This window comes from Phalaenopsis equestris, unplaced genomic scaffold, assembly GCF_001263595.1.
Source record: "Phalaenopsis equestris unplaced genomic scaffold, ASM126359v1 Scaffold212035, whole genome shotgun sequence".
NCBI lineage: Eukaryota > Viridiplantae > Streptophyta > Magnoliopsida > Asparagales > Orchidaceae > Phalaenopsis > Phalaenopsis equestris.
This window is the reverse complement of record NW_018230994.1, coordinates 2,012-26,391: the sequence shown is the minus strand read 5'-3', so window position 1 is coordinate 26,391 and position 24,380 is coordinate 2,012. Positions and strand designations below refer to the sequence as shown.

Here is a 24,380-nt window from a genome sequence, read left to right as displayed (position 1 = left end):
GTTGTTTAGACACATGAAATATAATGCTTCTAGTAATGAGTTTACTTACAATTGTTATGTGCACCATACTGACAAGAAATCTCATTTTGAAGTCAATTGTGGTAGTGATATTGGAGTCAGTATGGAAATAAGGCGAATAGAAATACAACACTAGCACTACTAATTTTATAGAAGCTAAAATTGAAAATACACCAAACTAAAAACAACAATGAAAAATACTAAAGAATAGGGTGTAGGGGTACCGGTTAGGGGAGGATAGAAAGGTAACTATTGCTCCTGGGCGGTGGCATCAGGTTGGACACAGATAACAACAGGTTTTCTATTATTTGGGCAGTGGCAACAAGCAAACAATGAAGGGAATGCGGTGGCGATGCGGGAGAGGATGGGAGAAAGATATAGGAAAGATAAACACCACCCGAAAACAAAGATACAATCAGAGCATGTCTTGGAATTCTAGGATACAACCCGTAGAGAGAGGAGATGTCGACAGTTGTCCTAAAGCAAATCACAGAGAACCTAAACTCTAAATACCAACAAAAGCAATATATAGTCCTAGATAACTAGAAGTGAGTCCTCTCTTAGATAGAGGCAACACTCCCAAGACTAGAGGGTTGGTCGACGCTTAATAACCCCCGGACAGAACCAGTCCAGGTAAATAATACACCTTGCATAAGTTAGTTTCTTAAAAATCACGTGTCATTACTCTAGCATACATCATATTTTGAATTCAATACATTTTAGTTGAGCTTATACATACACTTCACACCGATATGAAATGGTAAATTAACAAATAAGATGAGAAATATAAAACTATTTTTAATGTGTATGAGAGAGAAAAGAATGGATTTTTTGTACCTGTAATAATTAAACCAATATGCTTTCATAGATCTATGAAAAATTTTTCATTGCCTATAAATATTTATTGAAATTAGGTGAAGAAGTTTATTTGATTGATTTGCCTAAAAAATTAATTTAGTCTCATGCTTGACATTGAAGATCTAATGCCTATCAAGACATCTTTGAGTCGGTTGTACCTTCAAATAGTCGTCGTATAGTTGGAGCTCCTACTTCAACAACTACACTTAACAAGAAGGATTGACTTATTACTAATGAAATAATTTTATAATTTTGAAATGCACAAATATTTTATTTGTTGAAAAAAAAAACCTATTTAAAATCCTTGGATCGTATATGAATAATTTATGAAGATGACTTGAGGTCTCTATGAAGTATTCCACACTTCAAACTCTCCGTGAGCTCTTTTGTTCTCAATAGAATTGATTAAACAAATGTATCCATAGTCTTGATTTTGAACTTAAGTTATATAATATAAATGATTATAGTTTAAATAAAATATTGATTAATTATTACAGTCTGCCTCAAGGGTTTAGAATTACTAAAATGAGAATAAGCAATCAACAACAACAACGAAGCCTTAATCCCACTACGTGGGGTCGACTACATAATCATTTTTCTCCATTGCGCCCTATATATTTCATTTAGTTCTAGTAAATTAAGATCATTTTCAATACAATAAGCCCAAGTCTTCCTAGGTCTACCTCTGCTTTTCTTAACATAAGTCGAATCTAAAGCATTTACTCACCTAATCGGATCATCAGATAGTCGACGTTTAATGTGACCAAACCATCTAAGACTACTTTCTCTAATATTGTTTGTCACAGAAGCTACACCAACCTTATCACGGATATATTCATCTCGCATTTCATCTCTAAGTGTAAAGCCACTCATCCACCTAATCATTCTCATTTCGATAACACTTAACTTATTATTATGCTTCTCTTTCAAAGGCCAACATTCAGTGTCATACAACATTGCATGTCTCACAACCGTCTTATAATATTTTCCTTTCAGTCTAAGTGATACTTTTTAATCACACAAAAGGCTCGAAGTATTTATCCACTTCAACCAACTTTTTTTTTTTGTTTTTTTTTGTTTTTTTTTTTTTTTTTTTGTTTTGTATCACCATCGCTTTGAACAACTGACCCAAGATATTTAAATTGTTCACACTTTTTAATAATTTGATCACCCAAAGTCACACTTTTGTCACTAGAGCTATTACTACTAAAATTACATCCCATGTATTCACTTTTAGTTCTACTTAAATGAAGACCTTTAGACCCCAATGTAGACCTCCATAATTCAAGTTTTTCCTGACCTTTTTCTCTCGCCTTTTCCATGAGAAGAATATCATTAGCAAAAAACATACACCAAGGTATATCCTCCTGTAGATGTCCAGTAAGACCATCCATAATTAAAACAAAAGGATATGGGCTTAAAGCCTATCCCTAATGTAATCCAACAGAATTAGGAAAATATTTGGTCAATATTCTTTCAGTTCGAACACAAGTAACAGCTCCGCAGTTCTTGTATACAAATCTTTAATGACTTGCACATAAGTCATATCAACATCTTTCTTCTCAAGAACTCTTCAAAGGATATCTCTTGGAACCTTATCCTCGAAAGGATATCTCTTGGAACCTTACAATAAAAATCAAATGTAGCAATAAAAATCAAATGTAGATTCTGCTTATTATCTCTGAACTTCTCCATCAAACCGCTCAATAAATGTATAGCTTTCATAGTAGACCTGCTTGGAGTAAATCCAAATTGATTATGATCACTCAATTCTGAAGCAAAATTCAAATTCTTAAAACTAATAATTCTAAAGAATAATTTAATTTCATCCTTAGTCCTTATTTTCCCATGCATGGTATTATTCAAATAAGTTCTTGTGTGGATACTCCTCAAAAAAACGGGATCGCTAAAAGAAAAAAATAGATATTTACTTGAGGTCGCTCCGTGTAAGCCAAGAAACTCACAAATCTCCTAAATATTTCTTCTCTTCAATAAGGATATCATCGGATCATACTAATATAAACTTTCCACCCTTTTTCCACCCTTTGTTTTCTTTAAAGTCTCCTTAACTTCTTTTTTACTAATGCGACGGTAAAAATGAAACATTTTATTATTATTCATGATATTAAGATCATTAAGCTCGATTGCATTTTCAAAAACTTCATTAAAAAGTTTATCAAAATAACTCAAACACCTATGTTGAATATCTTTTTCTAAGAAAAACACTTTTTGATTTTCATCTTTAATTCATTTTACTTTAGTTAAATATTTATTTTTCTTTTCTCTTTGTTTGACTAGTTTAGACATATACTTTTCAACCTTCTTAGTATTTAATCTATTATAAAGCTCATTAAAATCAGAATTTTTAGCGTCACAGATTGTTCTTTTAGATTCTCTGCAGGTCGTTTGATATTTTTCTCAGTTCTCTAAGATTTTATATTTACACCAATTTTTATAACATAATTTCTTATATTTTTTCTTTTCTTCCACATTATTATTCCACCACCAATTATTTTTATTTATAAAATTTTTTTTCTTTTGATTCTCCAAGGACAACTTTTGCTATTTGTTTAATAGTATTTGCTACTTTATCCCACATAATATTTGTTACTTCATGAGCATCCCAAATTTTGAAATCTTGAATTTTAGTCATAAAAATAATTTTATTTTTGTCTTTTAGGCTCCCCCATCTAATTCTACAATGATGAGTCATAATATTCTTTATTTTACAACTCTTTATCTTAAAATCTAGAACTAAGGATAGCTCTACCTTTTTCATTAGTTACTCCAAAACCGTAGCTACCATGAGTATTTTCGAAATCTTCTACCACTACCGACATGTCCATTTAAATCACCTCCAATAAAAAACATTTTTTTCAAGAGGTATCATTTGTATTAAGTCTTCTAAGTCATTCCAGAATTTATCTTTATACCCTATATCTAAAACCTACTTGAGGAGCATAAGCACTTATAATATTAAAATTCTTAGTATCAATGATAATCTTAAGGATATAATTCTATCTCCAATTCTATTAATTTTTACAACATTATCTTTCAAACTCTTATATATAATTACACCTACATCATTTCTAGTGCGACTCTTACCAGAATACCAAAGTTTAAAATATAAATTATCAATCTTTTTAGCATTTTCTCCAACCCATTTAGTTTTTTGAATACATAAGATATTAATTTTTATATGAATCATAATATCAACTAATTCCATTAATTTACCATTGATAGTGCCTATATTTCAAGATCCTATTCTAATATTAGTTTCATTAGTTTCATGGACTAACTTCTTTACATGCATTCGTCCGTAATGTGGGAACACTTGTTTATTTGACACTACACTCGGGCGCTAGTGTAGTGACCTTTGCACATTTTTCACTGTATTCAGGCTATACAGCGCGTCGCTTCCAGGGGATGCCCTAGCAACAATGATATGATAAAAAAGATTCATGTCATGATTTTTTTCGACAAGTTTTACGCTAACTGTCGACTACCTAACCCAACCCTTCATTTTTCATATCCGGGTTCGGGACCGGCAATGATAGTGTTAAATTCAAATTACAAGGTTGAGATCATTTGATCGTTTATCTATTCAAACATTGCAATGTAAAAGATTCAAATCATTCTACTTTGCATTAAGAATAATATCATATTTTATCATTTAAGGTATTTCAATATTGAATTTGTTTTTCTAATTTTCATATACTTTTGTGTTCCTAGGTAATACCATAGGAGGATGAATTTATTTAAGCAATATGCACATCATTCTATATAGATGATTCCTTTCATATTTTTTTTATCACTCATTATATTTCTATAACTAGCTAGTTCAAAATTTTTAATAATTTAAACATACTGAGAGAATCCAAAGCATTCATTTCAATGCTACCACGTTTTATCTAATTGAACAGTAAATCATAATTAAATTTAAAATATCAATCTATCTAAACAAATACCAATCTCATCAAATGCATTTGGTTTATAAGAAAATAATATTATTACCATAATTCGAAAATATGAATACTCGCTTCAATACCAGATGATTTAGCTTTTCATCCTTTACTCTTTAGAGTTACTCTGCAAATTTGATAATGATAATCTTGTATAAGATAAATTAATCTATCTATATGAATTTATTTTTATTATAATTTGATTTCCTTTGTTTAACTTAATTAACTTTTCTTTTTGTTATTTTTTTATTTTTTAATTAACCTTCTCTTATTTAATGATAATATGATGTAAATCATCATTAACCTTTGGATCATCTAATTTATTTTTTAACATACTATTATTACTAATAGACAAGATTTAAACTTATATTATTAAAATCTCGTGTACTTTTATAAATTATACATTGGACATTATCCCATTAGTATTCTTTTGTTTTATAAATAGATTATTACTAATATTCTAAAATTTTCAATATTTGACGTTTTATTCTGATTTAATTATCATGGTTCTCAATAAAATTTCTTATTATAATACTTACAATTTTTACATTATATTTTCAATTTTAATATTTTTGTATAATATATAAATATATTAATATATACAATATATTGATTAACACAGTCATTACTGGGTCTCAAGATCCAGATGTGAAAAGTAGAGGGTTGCGTTTGATAATCGACAGTTGTTGTAAAATTTATCAAAAAAAACATGACATAAATCCTTTAAATCTTTATGTAAATGCTAGGACATCTTTTGGAGGTGACGCGTTGTATGATACGGGTGGTGCCATGATTTTTAATGTTAGTCCATGAAAAGTTTACCATAGCAAAGGTTAAGACAAGATGCAATGACCGCTACACCATCTAGTGTAAAATAAGCAAAGGTTATCACATTATGGACAGATACGGGTGAAGAAGTTAATTCATGAAATTAATATGATCTTGGAATGTAGGTACTCTCACAGGTAAATTAATGAAATAGCAAATGTTATGGTTCATAGAAAGATAAGTATTTTATTCATTCAAGAAAATAATTACTTTGGAGAAAAGGCTAATTAATTGATAATTTATGTTTTAAACTTTATTATTCAGGTAGGAGTCACACTAGAAATGGTGGATGTGTAATTATAGATAAGAGTTTGAAAGATAATGATGTAAAAATAATAAATTGAGAGAGAAAATTTTAGCCCTTAAGATTGTTGTTGATACTAAGATTTTTAATGTTATGCTCCTCAAGTAGGTTAATATATAGGTTCTAAAAAAAAATTTTAGAATTACCTAGAAGAATTAATATATATGATATATTTTGAAAAAAGAATTTATATTGGAGGAGATTTAAATTAAGATATACGTAGAGTGACAGAAGATTTTAAAGATATTCATGGTAGCTATAGTTTTGGGATGATTTATGAAGAAAATAGAACTGTATTAGAATTTTTTTAGCGTATGATTTTGTTATTGTGGAGAGTTGCATTAAGTGGTCGACTTCTAGCGTACAATTTGTCAAAAAATCATGACATGAATCCTTTTGATCATTGTGTAAATGCTAGAGCATCCTCTGGAAGCCACATACTGTATGACCTGAATATATTGAAAAGTGTGCAAGGGCCACTACAATGACGCTCGGGTTTAGTGTCAAATAAGCAAGGGTTCCTGCATTGTAAACGGACGCGAGTAAAGAAGTTAGTCCATAAAATTAATATTATGATTGAATCTTGGAATATAGGTACTCTCATTGGTAAATTAATGGAATTAATTGATATTATGATTCATAGAAAAATAAATATCTTATGTATTCTAGAAACTAAATGGGTTGGAGAAAATGTTAAGGAGATTGATAACTTAGGTTTTAAACTTTGATATTCAGATGAGAGTCGCACTAGAAATGGTGTGTGTAATTATAAATAGAGTTTGAAAGATAATGTTGTAAAAATTAATAGCATTAGAGATAGAATTATGACCCTTAAGGTTATTGTTCATACTAAGATTTTAATATTATAAGTACTTATGCTCCTTAAGTAAGTTTAGATTTAAGTTCTAAAGATAAATTATGGAATGACTTAGAAGACTTAAACAAACGATACCTTTTAAATAAATAATTTTTATTGGAGGAGATTTAAATGGACTTGTCGGTAGAGTGGTAGAAGATTTTAGAAATATTCTTGGTGGCTACGGTTTTGGAGTGATTATTGAAGAAGGTAGTCATATTAGATTTTGTTTTAGCGTATGATTTTGTTTGTAGCATATGATTTGATTATTGTTAATATTTTATTTAAGAAAAGAGAAATTTATAAGAATAGATCTAATAAAACACAATTGATTATTTTCTTTTGAGAAGAAGAGATTGTCGAGAATGTAAAGATTAAAAGGTCATTCTAAGTGAGGATTTAAGTACTCAATATCGATTATTAATTCTAAATTTTTAAGATGAAAAATTGTACAATAAAGAACATCAGGAATCTTCGTCGTAGAATTAGATGGGGGTACCTAAAAGACAAATAAAATTATTTTTATGAGTTTATGAGTAAAATTCTAGATTTTAAAATTTGGGATATTCATGAAGAAGTAAATTCTATGTGGGATAAAGTAACAAACATTATTAAACAAGTGACAAAAAATGTACTTGGAGAATCAACATAAAAAATTTTTATAAATAAAATAATTTAAATAATAAGGTGCAAGAAAATATAAAATATAAGAAATTATGTTATAAAAACTTGCTTAAATGTAAAAACTTTGAGAACTGGAAAAAATATCAAACGACACGTTGATCTTTATAATATATTATATAATAAAGAGGGTGAAAAATATATGTAAAAACTAGCCAAACAAAGAGAAAATAAAAATAAAGATTTAACTCATGTATATTAAAAATGAAATTCAAAAAGTGTTTTTCTTAGAAAATGATATTCATCATAGGTGGGTCAGTTATTTTGAAAAATTTTTTAATGAAGTTTATGAGCATATGATCGAACTTAATGATATTAAGATGGTTAATAATAAGAAAATATTTTATTTTTTCCATCGCATTAGTAAAAAAGAAGTTGAGAATGATTTAAGAAAACCAATGGTGAAAAGTCTGTAAGACCTGATGATATCCCAATTGAAGTGTTGAAATATTTAGGAGATTTACTCTTTAATATTATTTAAAAACTAAAAAGATGCCTAAGGAGTGGAGGAAAAGTATTTTGGTCCCCATTTTTAAGAAAAAAAAAGGATGCACAAGAGTGTGCAAATTATAGAGGAATTAAGTTGATGTGTCATACTTTAAAATTATAGGAGAGGGTAATTGAACATAGGTTAAGACGTATTACAAAGATTTCTAATAATGAATTTGGGTTTTTGTCAGGCAGGTATATTTTGAAAACTATACATTTATTGAAAGGTTTGATGGAGAAGCTCAAAGATAATAAGGAAGATTCACATATGATTTTTATTGATTGAGAAAAAGCTTACAATAAGGTTCTAAGTGATATCTTTTGGAGAGTTCTTGAGAAGAAAGATGTTGATATGACTTATATTCAAGTCATGAAAGATATGTATACTAGAGATGTTACTTGTGTTTGAACAGGAGGATTGACCAAATATTTTCCTATTTCTGTTGGATTACATTAGGGATTGGCTTTAAGCCCATATCTTTTTGTTTTTAGTTATGGATGGTCTTACTAGGCTTTTACACGACGATGTACCTTGGTGTATGTTTTTTACTCATGCCATTCACTGATGTATCCTTCTCGTGGATAAGACAAGAGAGAAAGCTCGGGAAAAACTTGAATTATGGAAGTCTACATTGGAGTCTAAAGGCCTTCGTTTGAGTAGAACTAATACTGAATGCGTAGAATGTAATTTTAGTAGTAGTAGCTCTAGTGACAGAAATGTTACTATGGATGATCAAATTATTAAAAGGTGTGAACGCTTTAGATATCTCGGGTCTACAGTTACAAGTATTGGTGATACAGATGAGTTGTTATTAGTAGAATTCAAATTGATTGGTTGTAGTGGATGAATGCTTCAGGCATATTGTGTGATATAAAAGTACTGCTTAGACTGAAAGAAAAATTTTATAAGATGGCGGTGAAACCTACATTGCTATATGACGTTGAATGTTGGCCTTTAAAATAGAAGCATAAAAATTGGCTAATTGTTGCCTAGATGAGAATGATTAGGTGGATGGGGTGGATGGGTAGCTTTGCCCTTAGAGACAAAATGTGAAATGAATATATCCGTGATAGGTTTGGTGTAGCTCCAGTGCAGACAAAATTAGAAAGTCCGTCTTAGATGATTTTGTTACATTAAACGTCGACCATCTGATGATCTGATTAGGAGATTAGATGTTTTAGATTCGATTTTAGATTCGACTTAGTAGATGTTTTAGATTCGACTTATGTTAAGAAAGGCAGAGGCGGACCTAGGAAGACTTGGGCATATTGTTTAAAAATGTTCTTAATTTATTAGAATTAAATGATAATATGACACTAAATAGGACTTAAAGGACTAAAAGGATTTATGTAGGCCACCCCACTTTGTGGGATAAAGGTTTTGTTGTTGTTGTATGAGTTTCTCATTATTACTTATAATAATGGATCTAATAAAACACAGTAATTATTTTCTTTTGAGGAAAAAAAATCATCGAGAATCTAAAGATTATGAGGCTATTCCAAGTGAAAATTTAAGTACTCAATATCGATTATTAATTTTGACTGTTAAGATGAAGAGTTGTAAGATAAATAATACTATGAAATATTGTTATAGAATTAGATTCGAGCACATAAAAGACAAATAAAATTATTTTTATTAGTAAACTTTAAGATTTCAAGATTTGAAATGTTCATGAAGAAACAAATTATATGTGAGATAAAGTAACAATATTATTAAACAAATGACAAAAGATATACTTGTAAAATCAAAAAGAAAAGTTTCTATAATAAAAATAGTTGGTGGTGGAATAATAATATACAAGAAAAGATAAAATATAAGAAGTTATGTCATAAAAATTGGTTTAAATAAAAATGCATAAAGAACTAGGAAAAATATAAGGTGGTTCATAGAGAGTTTAAAAAATAATTTGTGATACTAAAAATTCTATTTTTAGTGATCTTTCTAATATATTAGATATTTAAGATGATGAAAAATATATGTATAAACTAGCCAAACAAAGAGAAAAAAAAGTAAAAATTTAATTCATGTAAAGTGCATTAAAGATGAAAATAAAAAAGTGATTTTCTTAGAGGAAGATTTGAACATAGACGGGTGGGCTATTTTGATAAATCTTTCAATAAATTTTTTGAAAATACGATTAATCATAGTGATTTTAATATCATTATTAATAATAAATCGTTCATGTTTACCGTTGCATTAGTAAGAAAGAAGTTGAGGGGGGGCTTTAAAGAAAACCAAGAGTGAAAAATCAGTAGGAACTGATGATATCCCAATTGAAGTGTGGAAATATTTAGGAGACTTGTGAGTTTCTTGGCTTACTAAACTATTTAATATTATTTTAAAAACTAAAAAGACACCTGAGTAAAGGAAGAGTATTTGATCCCCATTTTTAAGAATAAAGGGGATGCACAAGCATGTGTAAATCATAGAGAATTAAGTTGGTGTGCTATACTTCAAAATTATGGGAGAGGATAACTGAACATAGGTTAAGACCAGATACAATGATTTCTCATAATCAATTTGGATTTATATCGAGTAGATCTACTTTGAAAGCTATAAATTTATTGAGAGGTTTAATGGAAAAGTAAAGAGAGAATAAGGAGGATCTACATATGATTTTATTGATTTAGAAAAAGCTTACGATAAGGTTTCATGAGTAAGTCTTTTAAAGTGTTCTAGAAAAGAAAGGTATTGATATGATTTATATTCATGCATTAAAGATATATGTACTAGAGTTGTTACTTGTGTTCGAACAGGAGGATTGACCAAGTATTTTCTTGTTTTAGTTGGATTACATCAGAGATCGACTTTAAGCCCATATCTTTTTTGCTTTAGTTATGATTGCTTTAGTTATGAATGCTATGAATGCTCTTACTGAACATTTAAAGGAGGATGTACCTTGGTGTATGTTTTTCGCTGATGACTTCCTTCTTGTGGATAAGTGTTGAGAAAGAGTTTAAGAAAAGCCTGAATTATAGAGGTTTACATTGGAGTCTAAAGGCCTTCGTTTGAGTAGAACTAAAACTGAATACATAGAATGTAATTTTAGTAGTATTAGCTCTAGTGGCTAAGTTGTAACTATGGATGATCAAATCATTAAAAGGTGTAAATGTTTAGATATCTCATGTCTATTATTTAAAGTGATAGTGATATAAATGGTGATGTTATTAGTTTAATTCAAGTTGGTTGTTTGAAGTGCATGAATGCATCGAGCCTATTGTGTGATTAAAAAGTACCACTTAGACTAAAAGGAAAATTTTATAAGATGGCCGTGAAACCTGCAATGCTCTACACTGCAGAATGTTGGTTTTTAAAAGAGAAACATAAAACAAAGTTAAATGCTGCTGAGATGAGAACGCTTAGGTGGAGTCTAAAGGCCTTCGTTTGAGTAGAACTAAAACTGAATACATGGAATGTAATTTTAGTAGTAGTAGCTCTAGTGGCTGAGTTGTAACTATGGATGATCAAATCATTAAAAGGTGTAAATGTTTAGATATCTCATGTCTATTATTTAAAGTGATACTGATATAGATGGGGATGTTATTAGTTTAATTCAAGTTGGTTGTTTGAAGTGGATGAATGCATCGAGCCTATTGTGTGATAAAAAAGTACCACTTAGACTAAAAAGAAAATTTTATAAGATGGCGGTGAGACCTGCAATGCTCTACACTGCAGAATGTTGGTTTTTAAAAGAGAAACATAAAACAAAGTTAAATGCTACTGAGATGAGAACGCTTAGGTGGGTGAGTGGCTCGACACTTAGAGACAAAATGTGAAATGAATATATCCGTGACAGGGTTGGTTTAGCTCCAGTGACTGGCGAGATTAGAGAGAGTCGTCTTAGATGGTTCGGTCACAATAAATGTCGACCATCTGATGATCCGATTATGAGAGTAGATGTTTTAGATTCGACTTATGTTAAGAAAGGCTGAGGTAGACCTAAAAAGACTTTGGGCATATTGTATAAAAAATGATATTAATTTATTAGAATTAAGTGAAAATATGACACTCAGTAGGACACAATGGTGAAAAAGGAGTCATGTAGCTGACCCCACTTAGTAGGATAAAGGCTTGTTGTTGTATACAATATATAGATAAATCCTAATTTTTATTTTTATCCACTAGATTTAAAATAAAGTATATTTATCAGTATCAACAATCATGTTTTTCACAATTAGGTTTCATCTCTATGCTAATCTAAAGTAGCAATTTTCTTAAGATAAAAATTTATCTAAGTGCATCAAGAAAATAAATTGGTATTGATGCTTGAGATTATTTTTTACCTTAATCTCCGCATTTGATCCATCTAGTGCACTTAGAGTTGGGACATTGAAATCCATTTGTTCGCCTACTCGAGTTGTTTGCCTGCTCATCTGTTCTACTCCGCTCTCAGGTCTCTCTTTTTTTTTCTCACTTTGCTTATTCACTCCTTAACAAAGTTTTTCTCTCGCTTGCCTTCACACCTTTTTTGTTCGCTCGAACTCTCCTGCTCATCGCTCGAGTGTACCTGACTAGCTGACTTAAACATTGCTCTAGCCTGTATTTTCAATGCTAATTCTGCTTGGGCACTGTCACGTTGGAATTATCATCTATTTCAGAGATCCGTGAGAGTAGCAGTATGATAAGGATTGAGTTGACAGTTGGAGAATATGAAACAAGCGAGGGAAATCTCATTGAGACGGTTCTAAACTCATGACAGGGAAGATATGCAAATTTCATTAGCTTGTTAAATTTATAACTTGGTTTGAATTGGAATGTTTGATACTTTTCCATGAGTTTGCTGCACCATGTACTTCAAGATCCAACGTCACAGGTTATGTAGAGGTCAAGGATAAGATGGTGCATCATATTGAGGTTCATCGAATTGTAGATCAGTTAACCAATGGATGTATTGGTACATGATACACCTAAAATATATAGTGTTTCTAGACACATTTTTATACCTATTTTTGAGATATTGCGCTTTAACGGAAGGTATTTGTGTGTTTTTCTTTCAGATACAAGTAAAAAGGTGAAAAATGCTAAAAAGAGTGAAAAAAGATCAAATTTGGAGCAAAAATATGAAAATTGTGCTAAAGTGTTTTGGAGCCTAAGCTCCAGATCCGACGGTTAAGCTCCGCGGTTAAGCTCCGGTGAAACAGAGAAGACCGCGCCTAAGCGCTAGAGGCCCCACACTTAAGCATCAGAGACAGTTATGTGACGGTTTACTTCATTTTGCTGAATTTTGAAGGGACATTTGGGGCACCTATTGGCTAAAGAGGGTGGTTATGACCACTGTGAACGAAAATATGGTTAGAAGACTAGTGGAAGGAGACATCCTTTGGAGAATTCATCGAATTTAGACACATTTTTGAAGAGCTATCAAGGCGCCTCTTGGAAAATTGTAAAAAAAGGAAGTTGAGACTTTTATAAGGGTCCTGAAAGTGTTTCGAAAGGGGGAGTTCTGAGAAGTTTTAGAGAAACGTTTAGAGAGATTTTCAGGCACCACAAATTTTCTATTCTTTTTTTTTTTAGTTTTATTTTGAGAGTAAGAGTGTTGTAAAAGAGAAGGGATTCAAAGGAACTTCAAGAGTTTAGTGGAGGATTTGAGATAAATTTTTACCTTTTGTTTTTAAACTACTTTTGGTTTTAATCAGACTTCTTGTGAGTTTGACAATGATTTCTATTTTTATACTAAAGTGTGGTTTTATTTTCTTCATGGATTCTGAGCAGTTTTCTTTATCTTTCTCTTTAAAATGATAAGTAATTAAAGTGTTGGATGAAAGTTGTGGAGAGTATTAATCTTTAATGTTGGAAGAAATTGTGATGATTTAATTCCATGTACTTCATTTACTTATTGATCTGACCCATCTTGATGTTAAAATTTGTTGTGTGAACATGTAAGAATCAGGTTGGTATTGTCTCAGTCAACAATTGGAAAGAATCACATGAGGTCGTATGAATGAGAATATAATTCATATAATTAATTGCAAATAAATAGAGAAATAATCTTTGAAGGGTGTAGAGTTAGAGGACTTTAAAGTGACAGGTTAAAGCTCCCAACTTGGTTTATTGTTTTATGTTCTGAGACGAGATGTTAGCCCCCAGGTGGAGGGTATCGAGGGAACTCTAGAGTGAAAACTAGTATCTCACCTGCCGAGTCGGTCTTCAGAACTATTCAAACTTTAAATTAGCCAATGTTATTTATAGCATCTCTAGTAAGGGTAAAGAATATTATTGCTGCTATTTGACACAACATAATTTGCATACTTTCACAACAAAATTCCTTTACTTATTACTGATTCATGATAACGAGAAATATATTTTCAGATTTAGTGCTTTTCTTCTACAAAAACTCAAGTTATCTTCTTAAGTTTGTACTGTTTTTGTCAAAATATTAAAATTACCAAAAATATTTAAACTTTCTTTACTGCTAAAACTTCTTTAGTTTAAATAATTATCTTTTTTAAAAAAGAAATTTTTCCAAAAAGTGCATATTGCATATCTTCCCTATGAGTTTGATATTCAAGCTTTAATCAAAAAGTCCTATATTACCTGATAACGATACATACTTGCGTAGTATCCCAGTATCCCGATATATATAAATTAAAAAGTTAAATTCTTATTTTCTCCATGATCAAGTTTTTGGTTCTGTTGCAAAGTAAAAAATCATAAGTGAAAAATATCATCAAAGACATTGTTATACTGTTGCATATAAATAGTAACGGGATCAGTACACACATTAGGTTTCTAATGAAATCAATAAAGGGAAGCTTCTGTGGGAACTAAAGCACAGAGATGGGGAACGAAAGAGTCAATTCAGCTAAAAGGAATTTTGGGTTTATATAATGTGTCATTGGCAAGTGGAAAATAGAATAAAGCTCAATAAATGATGAGTTTAAAGGCCTGCAAATTTTGACATCAACTCTAATTCTTGGTGCGTTCAGCCCTTATTCATATGTTTTACCTTATCAGTGATGAAGATTTAAGTCACCCTCCGTCGAATCAAAACAGTCATGACCTACGTAGATGATGCCGAACCACATTGTAAGGTGCACAATTTCGAAGCTTAATTTATTTTTTTTAAATAAAGAGCACTAGAAGGCTCCAATTTATTAATAAAATAAAAAAGCACACATAGGAAAAGGAACCCAACCTAAACCCTATTCAACTCACACAAAAAAATAAAAAAGGTTCCAATTCCAAAAAATAAAAAATAAATAAAAAATACAACTCACACCACACCCAAACCTATCCAAAAAACACAATCAAGAAGAAGTACGAATATACGGGGAATCCATCATATCACCCTTGATAAAACAATTAAGAACTTCAGGGAACGTATTAGTAAAAATAGCTTTTTGAGTCTTCATCCCTTGCTTTGCAGCCCAATCCGCACACTTATTCCCTTCTCGATGAATGAAAAGCCAATGAACCTGAATACCAATTGTCAGAGCAAAAATTCTTTTCAAATGAATCATAAGATTCCAAGGATTATCCCTATTCCCGCAACAAAAAGTTCATAAATCAAAAGAATCCATTTCAATTTCTAAAGAATTCCAACCACATTGTAGAGCCAATTCCAATCCCATAGTCACAGCCTCTGCTTCAGCTTCAATAACACTTGAAGCTAAAATAGCAGCTGAAAACCACATACTAGTCTCACCAGAAGAATCTCTACAAATACCACCAATACCTGCAAAAGGAGTCCAGCTACCATCTGTATTGATCTTAATATACCCACCAACAGGAACAGTCCAATGAACTAAGATATTATCAGCTTTAGAATTTCTAGGTAAATCAATACTAAATCTAAGTAACATACGCTTTACATTTGAATTACAGGAAGGCTTAAACTTCCCATATTTCAACATCTTATAGATAAAACCTTTAATATAATAAAAAAAGTTAGAGCTAGAGAAAATCTTGCCTTCATGTTTACAAGTATTTCGAGCACTCCAAATAAACCAAAAAACGATAATAGGAACAGACCTATAAAGCTTCGATCTATCCTGCTGCCAAACCACAATCATACCAGCAATGGAAATTTCAGGAGTACGATTTCCATCATACTCAAAAAGAGTAAAAACTCTCTCCCATAAATCAGTAATACAGGAACAATTACTGAAAATATGTTCTAAAGTCTCAACATGCTTCTTACAAAAATAACAGATAGAAGGAATTCTTAAACCTCTAAACTTTAAAATATCATCAGTAGGCAGAATTTTATATAGAAGACCCCACATAAAAAAAGGATTGAGTAGGTTTTATTAAGTCATTCGAAGTATACCGTAAATCCTTGCCTTGGGAGGTATAAAGAGATTTAGAAAAAATCTTAGTAGCAGACCAACTCAAATTACCTTTAAGCTTTATCTTATCAGGACCCTGACTAATAGGAATTTTAGCAATACTAGCAAAATTTTCTCTATTAACCAGGTTAGCAAGCATATTAGTATTCCAACTGCTGTCATTCCACATTTCCTGCACCTGCAAGTTAATATCAAAAGGGCCCCCGTAGCTTTCAGCTAAAGTCCCCAAACCATTCCAGTTATCATACCAAAAACTACACCTACCTTCACCAAGATCCGAACAAATATAAGATTCAATACAATTAGCCACCTATAGCCACCTGAAGCATATTTTTCCAGACAAAAGAATCCTGTGCTTTACTAGTCAAAGACAAAGGATGCACATCACAAAGGATGCACATCCTTACAATATTTCAGATGCATCATTTTAGCCCAGAGAGACTTATCATTACTAAAATTCAGTCATAATTTCATATAATTGAGATGCATAGTATCCATAAGAGAACGGAAATCAAGTCCACCCATACTAATAGGGTTGCACATTTGTTTCCATCTCATCCAACCCACAAAAATTTAGTAAGAATACTCTCTAGTTTCATACAAACATAATGAGGCATCTTCATAAAACATAAAGTAAATAAAGGAATAGAAGGACATTTTTAAGTAACATCACCTTACTCCCGTAGGATAGCAGAAGATTATCCCAAGCAAGAATCCTCTTACTAATCTTATCAATAATATTCTCAAACAAATGCATTTTGCGACGACCTTTATCAAGATTGAAACCCAGATATACCATAGGAAAATCTCCCTTAGCATATCCAGTGAAATCCTGAATCCAATTCTTTTTAGCAACAGTAATCTTTTTAGAACAGTAAAAGTTACTCTTACTTGGATTGAAGATAAGCCCAGAAGCCTCTTGAAAGTGCTCCAAATCTTGCCAAAGGCGCTTGATGGTACTTTTATTAGCATTAGTAAGAATAATAAGATCACCAACATAAGCTAAATGATTAATACCAGAACCACCTTTATCTTTATATCTCATATTAGGAAATTGATGAAAGAGGTTGTTAAGATACCTGGAAAGATAATCAAAAGCTAGAATAAAAATAAAAGGAGAAAGGGGATCCTCCTGTTTAATACCTCTAGTGGATTTGAAAAACCCACATTTATTACCATTAATAAGAACATAATAAAAATTATTTTAATAATTATGCACGAGGCTAATTTAAAACCCTTAGCCTTCAAAACATCTATAATGAACTCCCATCTAATAGTATCATATGCTTTCCTAATATCTAATTTAAAAATTACATTACCGCCTCTACCATTTTTATCAATATCAAGAACAAGTTCCTGGGCAATAAGAGCATTATTACCAATAAACCTATTTTTAATAAAGGCAGATTGATTGTCAGAGATCAATTTATCAAGAAAATTTTGCAACCTATTCACCACCACTTTAGAAACGATTTTAGAAACCACAGTGGTAAGGCTAATAGGCCGATAAGCATCCCAAGTAATCCCCTTATTATCTTTAGGAATAAGAATAATATTAGAAGCTTTAAAGTATTTGGGAAGATCCTTCCCTTTAAAAAAATTTTGCACAGCACAAATAAGATCAGCTTTAATAACTTCTCAACAAAATTTATAAAATTCTGCCGAGAAACCATTAGGGCCAGCCGATTTATTACCATCAATGTCATCCAAAGCTTCTTTAATCTCTTCATCTGTAGGAACCATATCTAAGGCCAAATTATGAGCCGAAAACTCATTATTATCAAACAGAGAACTATCAATAGGATCAAGAACAACATTATCACTATTAAAAAGATTAGTAAAAAAAGAAATATCATCAGCTTCAATAGTATTACTAGTATTAAGAACCATACCTCTAGCATTCTTAATTTTACTAATATAATTAGTTAAATTTCGTTGTTTGATAAAAGCATGATAAAAAACAGTATTACGATCACAACAACAACAACAAAGCCTTAATCCCAATACGTGGCGTCGGCCACATGAATTCTTTTTCTCCATTGCGACCTATTTAGTGTCATATTTTCATTTAGTTCTTGTAAATTAAGATCATTTTTTATACAATAAGCCCAAGTCTTCCTAGGTCTACCTCTGTCTTTCTAACACAAGTCAAATCTAAAACATCTACTCTCCTAATCAGATCATCAGATGGTCGACGTTTAATGTGACCAAACCATCTAAGACGATTTTCTCTAATTTTGTTTGTCACAAGAGCTACACTAACCCTATCATGGATCTATTCATTTCACATTTTGTCTCTAAGTGTAAAGCCAATCATCCACCTAATCATTCTCATCTCAGTAACACCTTACGTATTATTGTGCTTCTCTTTTAAAGGCCAACATTCAGCGCCATAGAGCATTGCAAGTCTCAAAACTATCTTATAAAATTTTCCTTTCAGTCTAAGCAGTACTTTTCTATCACACAAAAGGCCCAAAGCATTTCTCCACTTCAACCAACCAACTTGAATTCTATTATTAACATCCCCATCTATATCACCATCGCTTTGAACAACAGACGCAAGAAAATTACTCGTAGCCTTTGCTTGAAAAAAGCTTCTTCCACATTAATAGCCGTTACTAATCTTTGTCGAGCTCCAAGAAACTGGTATGATCAATCCCATCCTCTTGATAATCTTTCTCAATATTTCTGAGATTGTCTTCAGCAGTTAAAACCAAAGAATGAACATTCCCAAAATAATTTCGAAGCTTAATTTATATCTCTGCTCGTTTCCATTTTTATTTTTTATTTTTTATGGAAATTTAAGCGAATTTAATCTCAAACACATACACGCCTCATATGCAAAGTCTTGAACTCCAAACCTTTTTGCTGAAACGCTAAGCTCTCAACCAGATAAGGTGGTTTGCATATCTCTACTTGTTTCTAGGTTATGTAGTTGTTCTAGTGTTGTTTGAGTAATAATCTCCATTTTATAGCCTCAAGTACAAAGCTTTCCTGGTTAATGCAGCTACGTTTTGCAATGTGCGTGATGTTTTAATTTCATGTGAGTAGGTGTAGTGAATTATTTGTGTGATTTGCTTGGTTTGCTTTGCTAAAAATGCTACTTGTCATTCGCCATTTGAAATCGTACAGACTCGTCAATCTGTGTATTCTGTTATTGAATATATAATGATTATATCATGCATTTTGCAGCTATTTGAGAAAAGCGCTGGGTTGGGAACCTCTGAAGGTGGTGGGATTTGAGCTAACTTCGTCCCTGGTGATGGCTTTTATCAGCTGGCAACTTTTCTACGCTTGCCAGAGACAAGTATGATGAATCTTTCTATCTCAAATAAAGCGAATAAATTCTGTTGGGGAAAAGTTGTAATTGTCGGTTGCCATATTTACCAGAAAATTGATTGTTAACTTATTCCCTACCACGTCGTATCATTCACTTTTTAGCTTGAATTTTTACATCTTTCGAGACCTGATGAAGAGCAATCGGTTTCCATATTCTTATATCATTGGTGATATATACATTTTTGTCAGGTATGTATGGCTGTTTCCTATGCCTATTCCCATTGCATCAGACTAGAAATTCTAATATTATGATATGGAACTATAGTAACTACATGTACCTTTTCTTGTGCTCATGTAGACTTATGTTATACATATTGATTTGGAATCCAATTTAACTGATAAATCATATGTAGTGGATTGCTCCATATATCAACATAAATATATCTCTGGAGTTAGCAATAGAGATAGGGTCTATGAAGAAAAAAAATGTGTATGTCAGTTGTCTATGTATCAATGTATGATAAGTTAAATCGATTTGTAAAGACTTTAGCTCTAATCTCAATTCATATACACTGTCAAAGGTTTGACCCTTAAAATATCTTAAAACTTAATTCTTTTATTAAGAATGTCTAGTAAGATTCAATTAATTAATAGCTCGTTGACAGGTCTTTTTTGGACATTGTACGCCTGATAAGCTGATTAAAAATAATTTGCTGATAAGTTTGGTGCGCTGGCTATTATTTTTTTTTTTTTTTTTGGGAAAAAAACAGATTGCAGCCAAAAAGCTGTCGATAATTGCATTGTAAAAATGTTGTTTTAAGTGTTTTGAAAATGCATAGTGTCAAAACGCAGTATACCCAAACAAACCTAATGTGTTTTCAAAAAGCCACCGCATCAAATAAGCTTCCCCAAATGGGCCCGAAGATTGAGAAACTTCTCGAGTGTCAGATAAATAAACTTAGAAAATAACTCAAAGACTATAAAATGTATTTGCTTCTTAGGAATATCAAGGGAAGACTCCTTCACATAAAAAATATGAAAGGACGGCATGTTAGAATGTTATGTTCTAAGATTAAAAAAACCAACATCATTTATGCTAAAAGTATGTATTTTAAAAATTAACTTAATGAAGGGAAAAAATGAATAAATTTTCTAATAATAAGAGATTCATGGAATCTTGAAGTATACATCATATTATTAGTAGATCCATAAACAATAAATTAGTTTCTTAGATGTAGAGAAAGAAGGATTGGGATGTAAATTAAAAGTGAACTTATGTGCAGGTGGGTGAGATTATGTTTGTGCTCGCAAGAGAAACTTTATGATATCATGTTTAATTTTAAACGCATAGCTAATTACATAGACAATGGATAGAATATATGGTATGAAACTATATTCTTTTTTTAAGATTATAAATAAGCACTACTCAAAAAATGATGTTACACTAATCCTCATCATTATTACTAAATAAAGATAAAACACTAAATTACAATGAGTAATGGATTATAATTTATCCATCTAAAATGGAAAGACTCAAGGTAAGGCTTAGCTTGAAAATTTGCTCTAAAAAGTTTTAGGTGAAAATCATGTCATATGATAACCTCATTGATCACTAGATGATGGTGGTGGGAGGCCCTTAAGGTAATATTAATGGTTGAAAATGGAAGTGAGTTTTTCTTTTAGTGTCTTCATATGTGACATGAAATTTTTTATTAGAAATGTGAAGGGATTATTGTGTTTAAAGAGAAGGCATGCAAAGGCTAGTCCAACTTGGGCTTGTTTTGGCCGATTAAAAGAACATTTTAGGAAATAATTTTTTAGTTAAATAAATGGCTATAATTTATGGTGTATGGCTACATTATTATTTTAGGTTATGATTTAAAGTAGATGATAAAAATGTGAGATCTTTAGAATGATTTGGTGGAAAGAAGTGCGAGCCGACAAATTTGTGCTAATTTTTTAAGAGCTTTTTATAAAAATAATTTTACGTGGCGTAAATTATAATGAAAGGTTGTTTTATGATATAAAGTATTTGGTAGAGTTTTATTGTGTTTGTGGCCTTGTAGTAGTGTGGTGAATAAGAATAAATAGCTATCTACCTAAGCTTGGTCACGAGATATAAGGAAAATTTTAAAGTAGGTTTGAAGACTTACGTGATGGATGGTTGCACTCAAGTATACTTAGGATGTTGATCCGCAAAGTTACTGCGAAACAAGCCGTAGTTATATAAGTATACATGTCACTCAAGTAATCTATAAAATTAGAGTTCCTATGTTGATCCCATAAGAAAACTAGTCAATTTTCCTAATTGGCGAAGTTCTTATTTACTAAATCTCTTAATCTAGTTTGAAGTGTTTTTTTATTTACATAAGGTGAAAAGCTTTTAAGTTATTCAGAGGTGATGAAAATCACTCCTCACTCATATTATGTGAATCCTTGAAGTTTTCTTATGAGATCACCACGTTGTTATTAACAACTAGGGACAAGTCCTCGGCCTATTCTAGGTCATAAGAAGCATTGGAAACTCGTACTATAGTTAAGAGGGTTTAACCATGCAAGGTTTCTTAGAAATCATATAGTTCCTTATTTAGATTGCAATCTCCTACTTGCAACATCTCTAGTCTAATAAGTGATTATGTTAACCAACTTTTTCTTCTAGTCAATGATTAAAAGTCCTGGATCAGTTGGTTAGATTAAAAGTAAATTGTGATCAAGAAATTAACACATCAACATGAATAATATAAAAGCATACAAAAATGTTTGGGGAAATCTCATGGAGGAAACATTCAATTCATTGACAAACCTTAATCACAGGGGCATGAAATATTTATCTACAATGCATGAGAGGAGAACATTAAAAACTGCATTGTAATAAGGAAAGACAACATGCTAAGAAATACAAAAAATCAAACAAGATAATCCTTGCTCTGCTTACTCCTCGATCGTCCTCGTATAATGCAAGAACTCCGCATGATCTTCCTCGAACAAGCACTCAAGTAATCTCACTCTATCCAAATCTACAAATTCTCACAAAAATTCCCTCGAAAATTCTTTCTCAAGAAAATAAAAGGAGAAAATCCTAGGGCACATGATACACCAAAATAATATGTTGTTTTAAGTATATATTTTATGTTTATTTTTTGTAATATTGCACTTAAAAAAGGGTATTTTCATACTTTTTGTTGCAGGTATATCAATTTTAGGCATTTGGAGTAAAAGTAGCAAAAATGATATAATTTGAAGCCAAAATTACGAATTTTTTTATTATGGCGCCTGATGCGCTAGAATGCCATTTGACAGAGAGCTGGCGCCATATGCGCCAGATTTGGCGCCTAAAGCGCCAAAACCCAGAACAACACTGCCTTAAGCAAGTTGGCGTCTGAAGCGCTGGAACTGGCGTCAGATGCGCCAGAGACGACTTTTTGCGGATTAAGGCAGTTCAGGTCAAATTTTACATGAATTTGGAAAAAGAAACTTGTTCTAAACACCCCTTGGAGTGATTCAATGCATATAGACACTTTGGATTGTTCTTTTATGAAAAGATAAGTCTCTTGGATCAATGGACATGTCGTTTGAATTTAAAATGGTTGACTTTTGGATAGAATTTAGGAGGGAATTTTGAATTCTTTTTAGAGGGAGGCAGCCTTCAATAAAAAAGAGGGAAGTCTGGGGCTTGAAGAGATTTTTCCATGTGGCGTGTAAGGGGGGAGAAAGAGAGAGAGAGAGAAAGTAAAGGGCTTAGAGATTTTCTTCAATGATTGTAAAAAGAGAAAGAATGTGAGAGATTTCTTCGTCATTACACTTCTAAGAGAGAATTGAGAATGCTTGTAAAGGGAGAAAGACTTAAAGAGAACTTCTAGGGATTTGATTAGGAAGGATTGTGATATAAGTTGTGTCTTTTATTTCTTTTATTTTGTAAACTTGTTTTTATATATGAAATTCGTGTTTTGTCTCATCCTTCTCATGAATTATGAGTAGTCTTATTTGTCCTTCTCCTTACTTTGAAATATGGTTTTGTGAAAAATTAATTTTTTTTATATGGTTTTAAATGTCAATAATTTGTGATGATTTGAACTCTGATATTCATTTACTTTTCGATCTGGCCAATTGAATTGTTAAAATGTGTTGAGAAAAATATGTTCCGAAAGGGCTATGATTTCTATAACATAGGGAGAATCACATTTGATTTCATGAGAGAGGATGTCATTCATGGAGTTGAGTGCAAATAAATAGGGAAATATACTTTGTTAGATGTAGAATTAAGGATTTTAAGGTGATGGATTAAAATCTCCAATTTGGTCCAGTTGATTGAAAAATAATGCGAGATTGTTAGCCCTCAGGTGAGGGAGTAGTAGGAGCTTTGGAGTGGAAGTTGGTATCCTACCAGCCTAACCACAAAATTAGGGACCAAACTTTGGATTATTCATTGTAATTTATGCACTCGGAAGAGGGTAAAGCATTGTTGACCTCACTTTTGGTTGAGGTCTAGAAATTTCTTTAGTAGCCTAAGTCTAGCCATAGGACTTTCCTATTGACTAGTCTTAGAAAACTAGAATGGGTACCCTCACCATTAGAAACTCAAAACTCTTATCTTTACTCAACTTGAAGTTCCACATATTGGTCCTAACCTATAATATTTGATAGGAAAGATCATTATGGGGGAAGCTCAAGAAGAGTTCATATAGGGCTACTTGGCCTTAGGATTGGCCCTGAGTGTTGACTTGGAACTAGGGTACACCATATCTTCATAATACATTGGTCTATGACTCATTCAGAATGGTTCTCTACCCAATTGCACTTGAAATGCCCAACTTGG

At 31.5% G+C, this 24,380-nt stretch overlaps 1 protein-coding gene across 1 annotated transcript in view; it reads left to right on the top strand.

Annotated features, from left to right (window-relative positions):
* LOC110036871 (transmembrane protein 147) overlaps positions 1-19,959 on the top strand; it is an 86,802-nt gene extending 66,843 nt beyond the window's left edge. Inside the window, exon 7 of the mRNA XM_020741421.1 lies at positions 19,478-19,959. Coding sequence (XP_020597080.1) covers positions 19,478-19,598 — 121 coding nt within the window. The 3' untranslated portion in view covers positions 19,599-19,959. The remainder of the gene's footprint in view (positions 1-19,477) is intronic.
* The last annotated feature ends 4,421 nt before the right edge of the window (positions 19,960-24,380 follow it).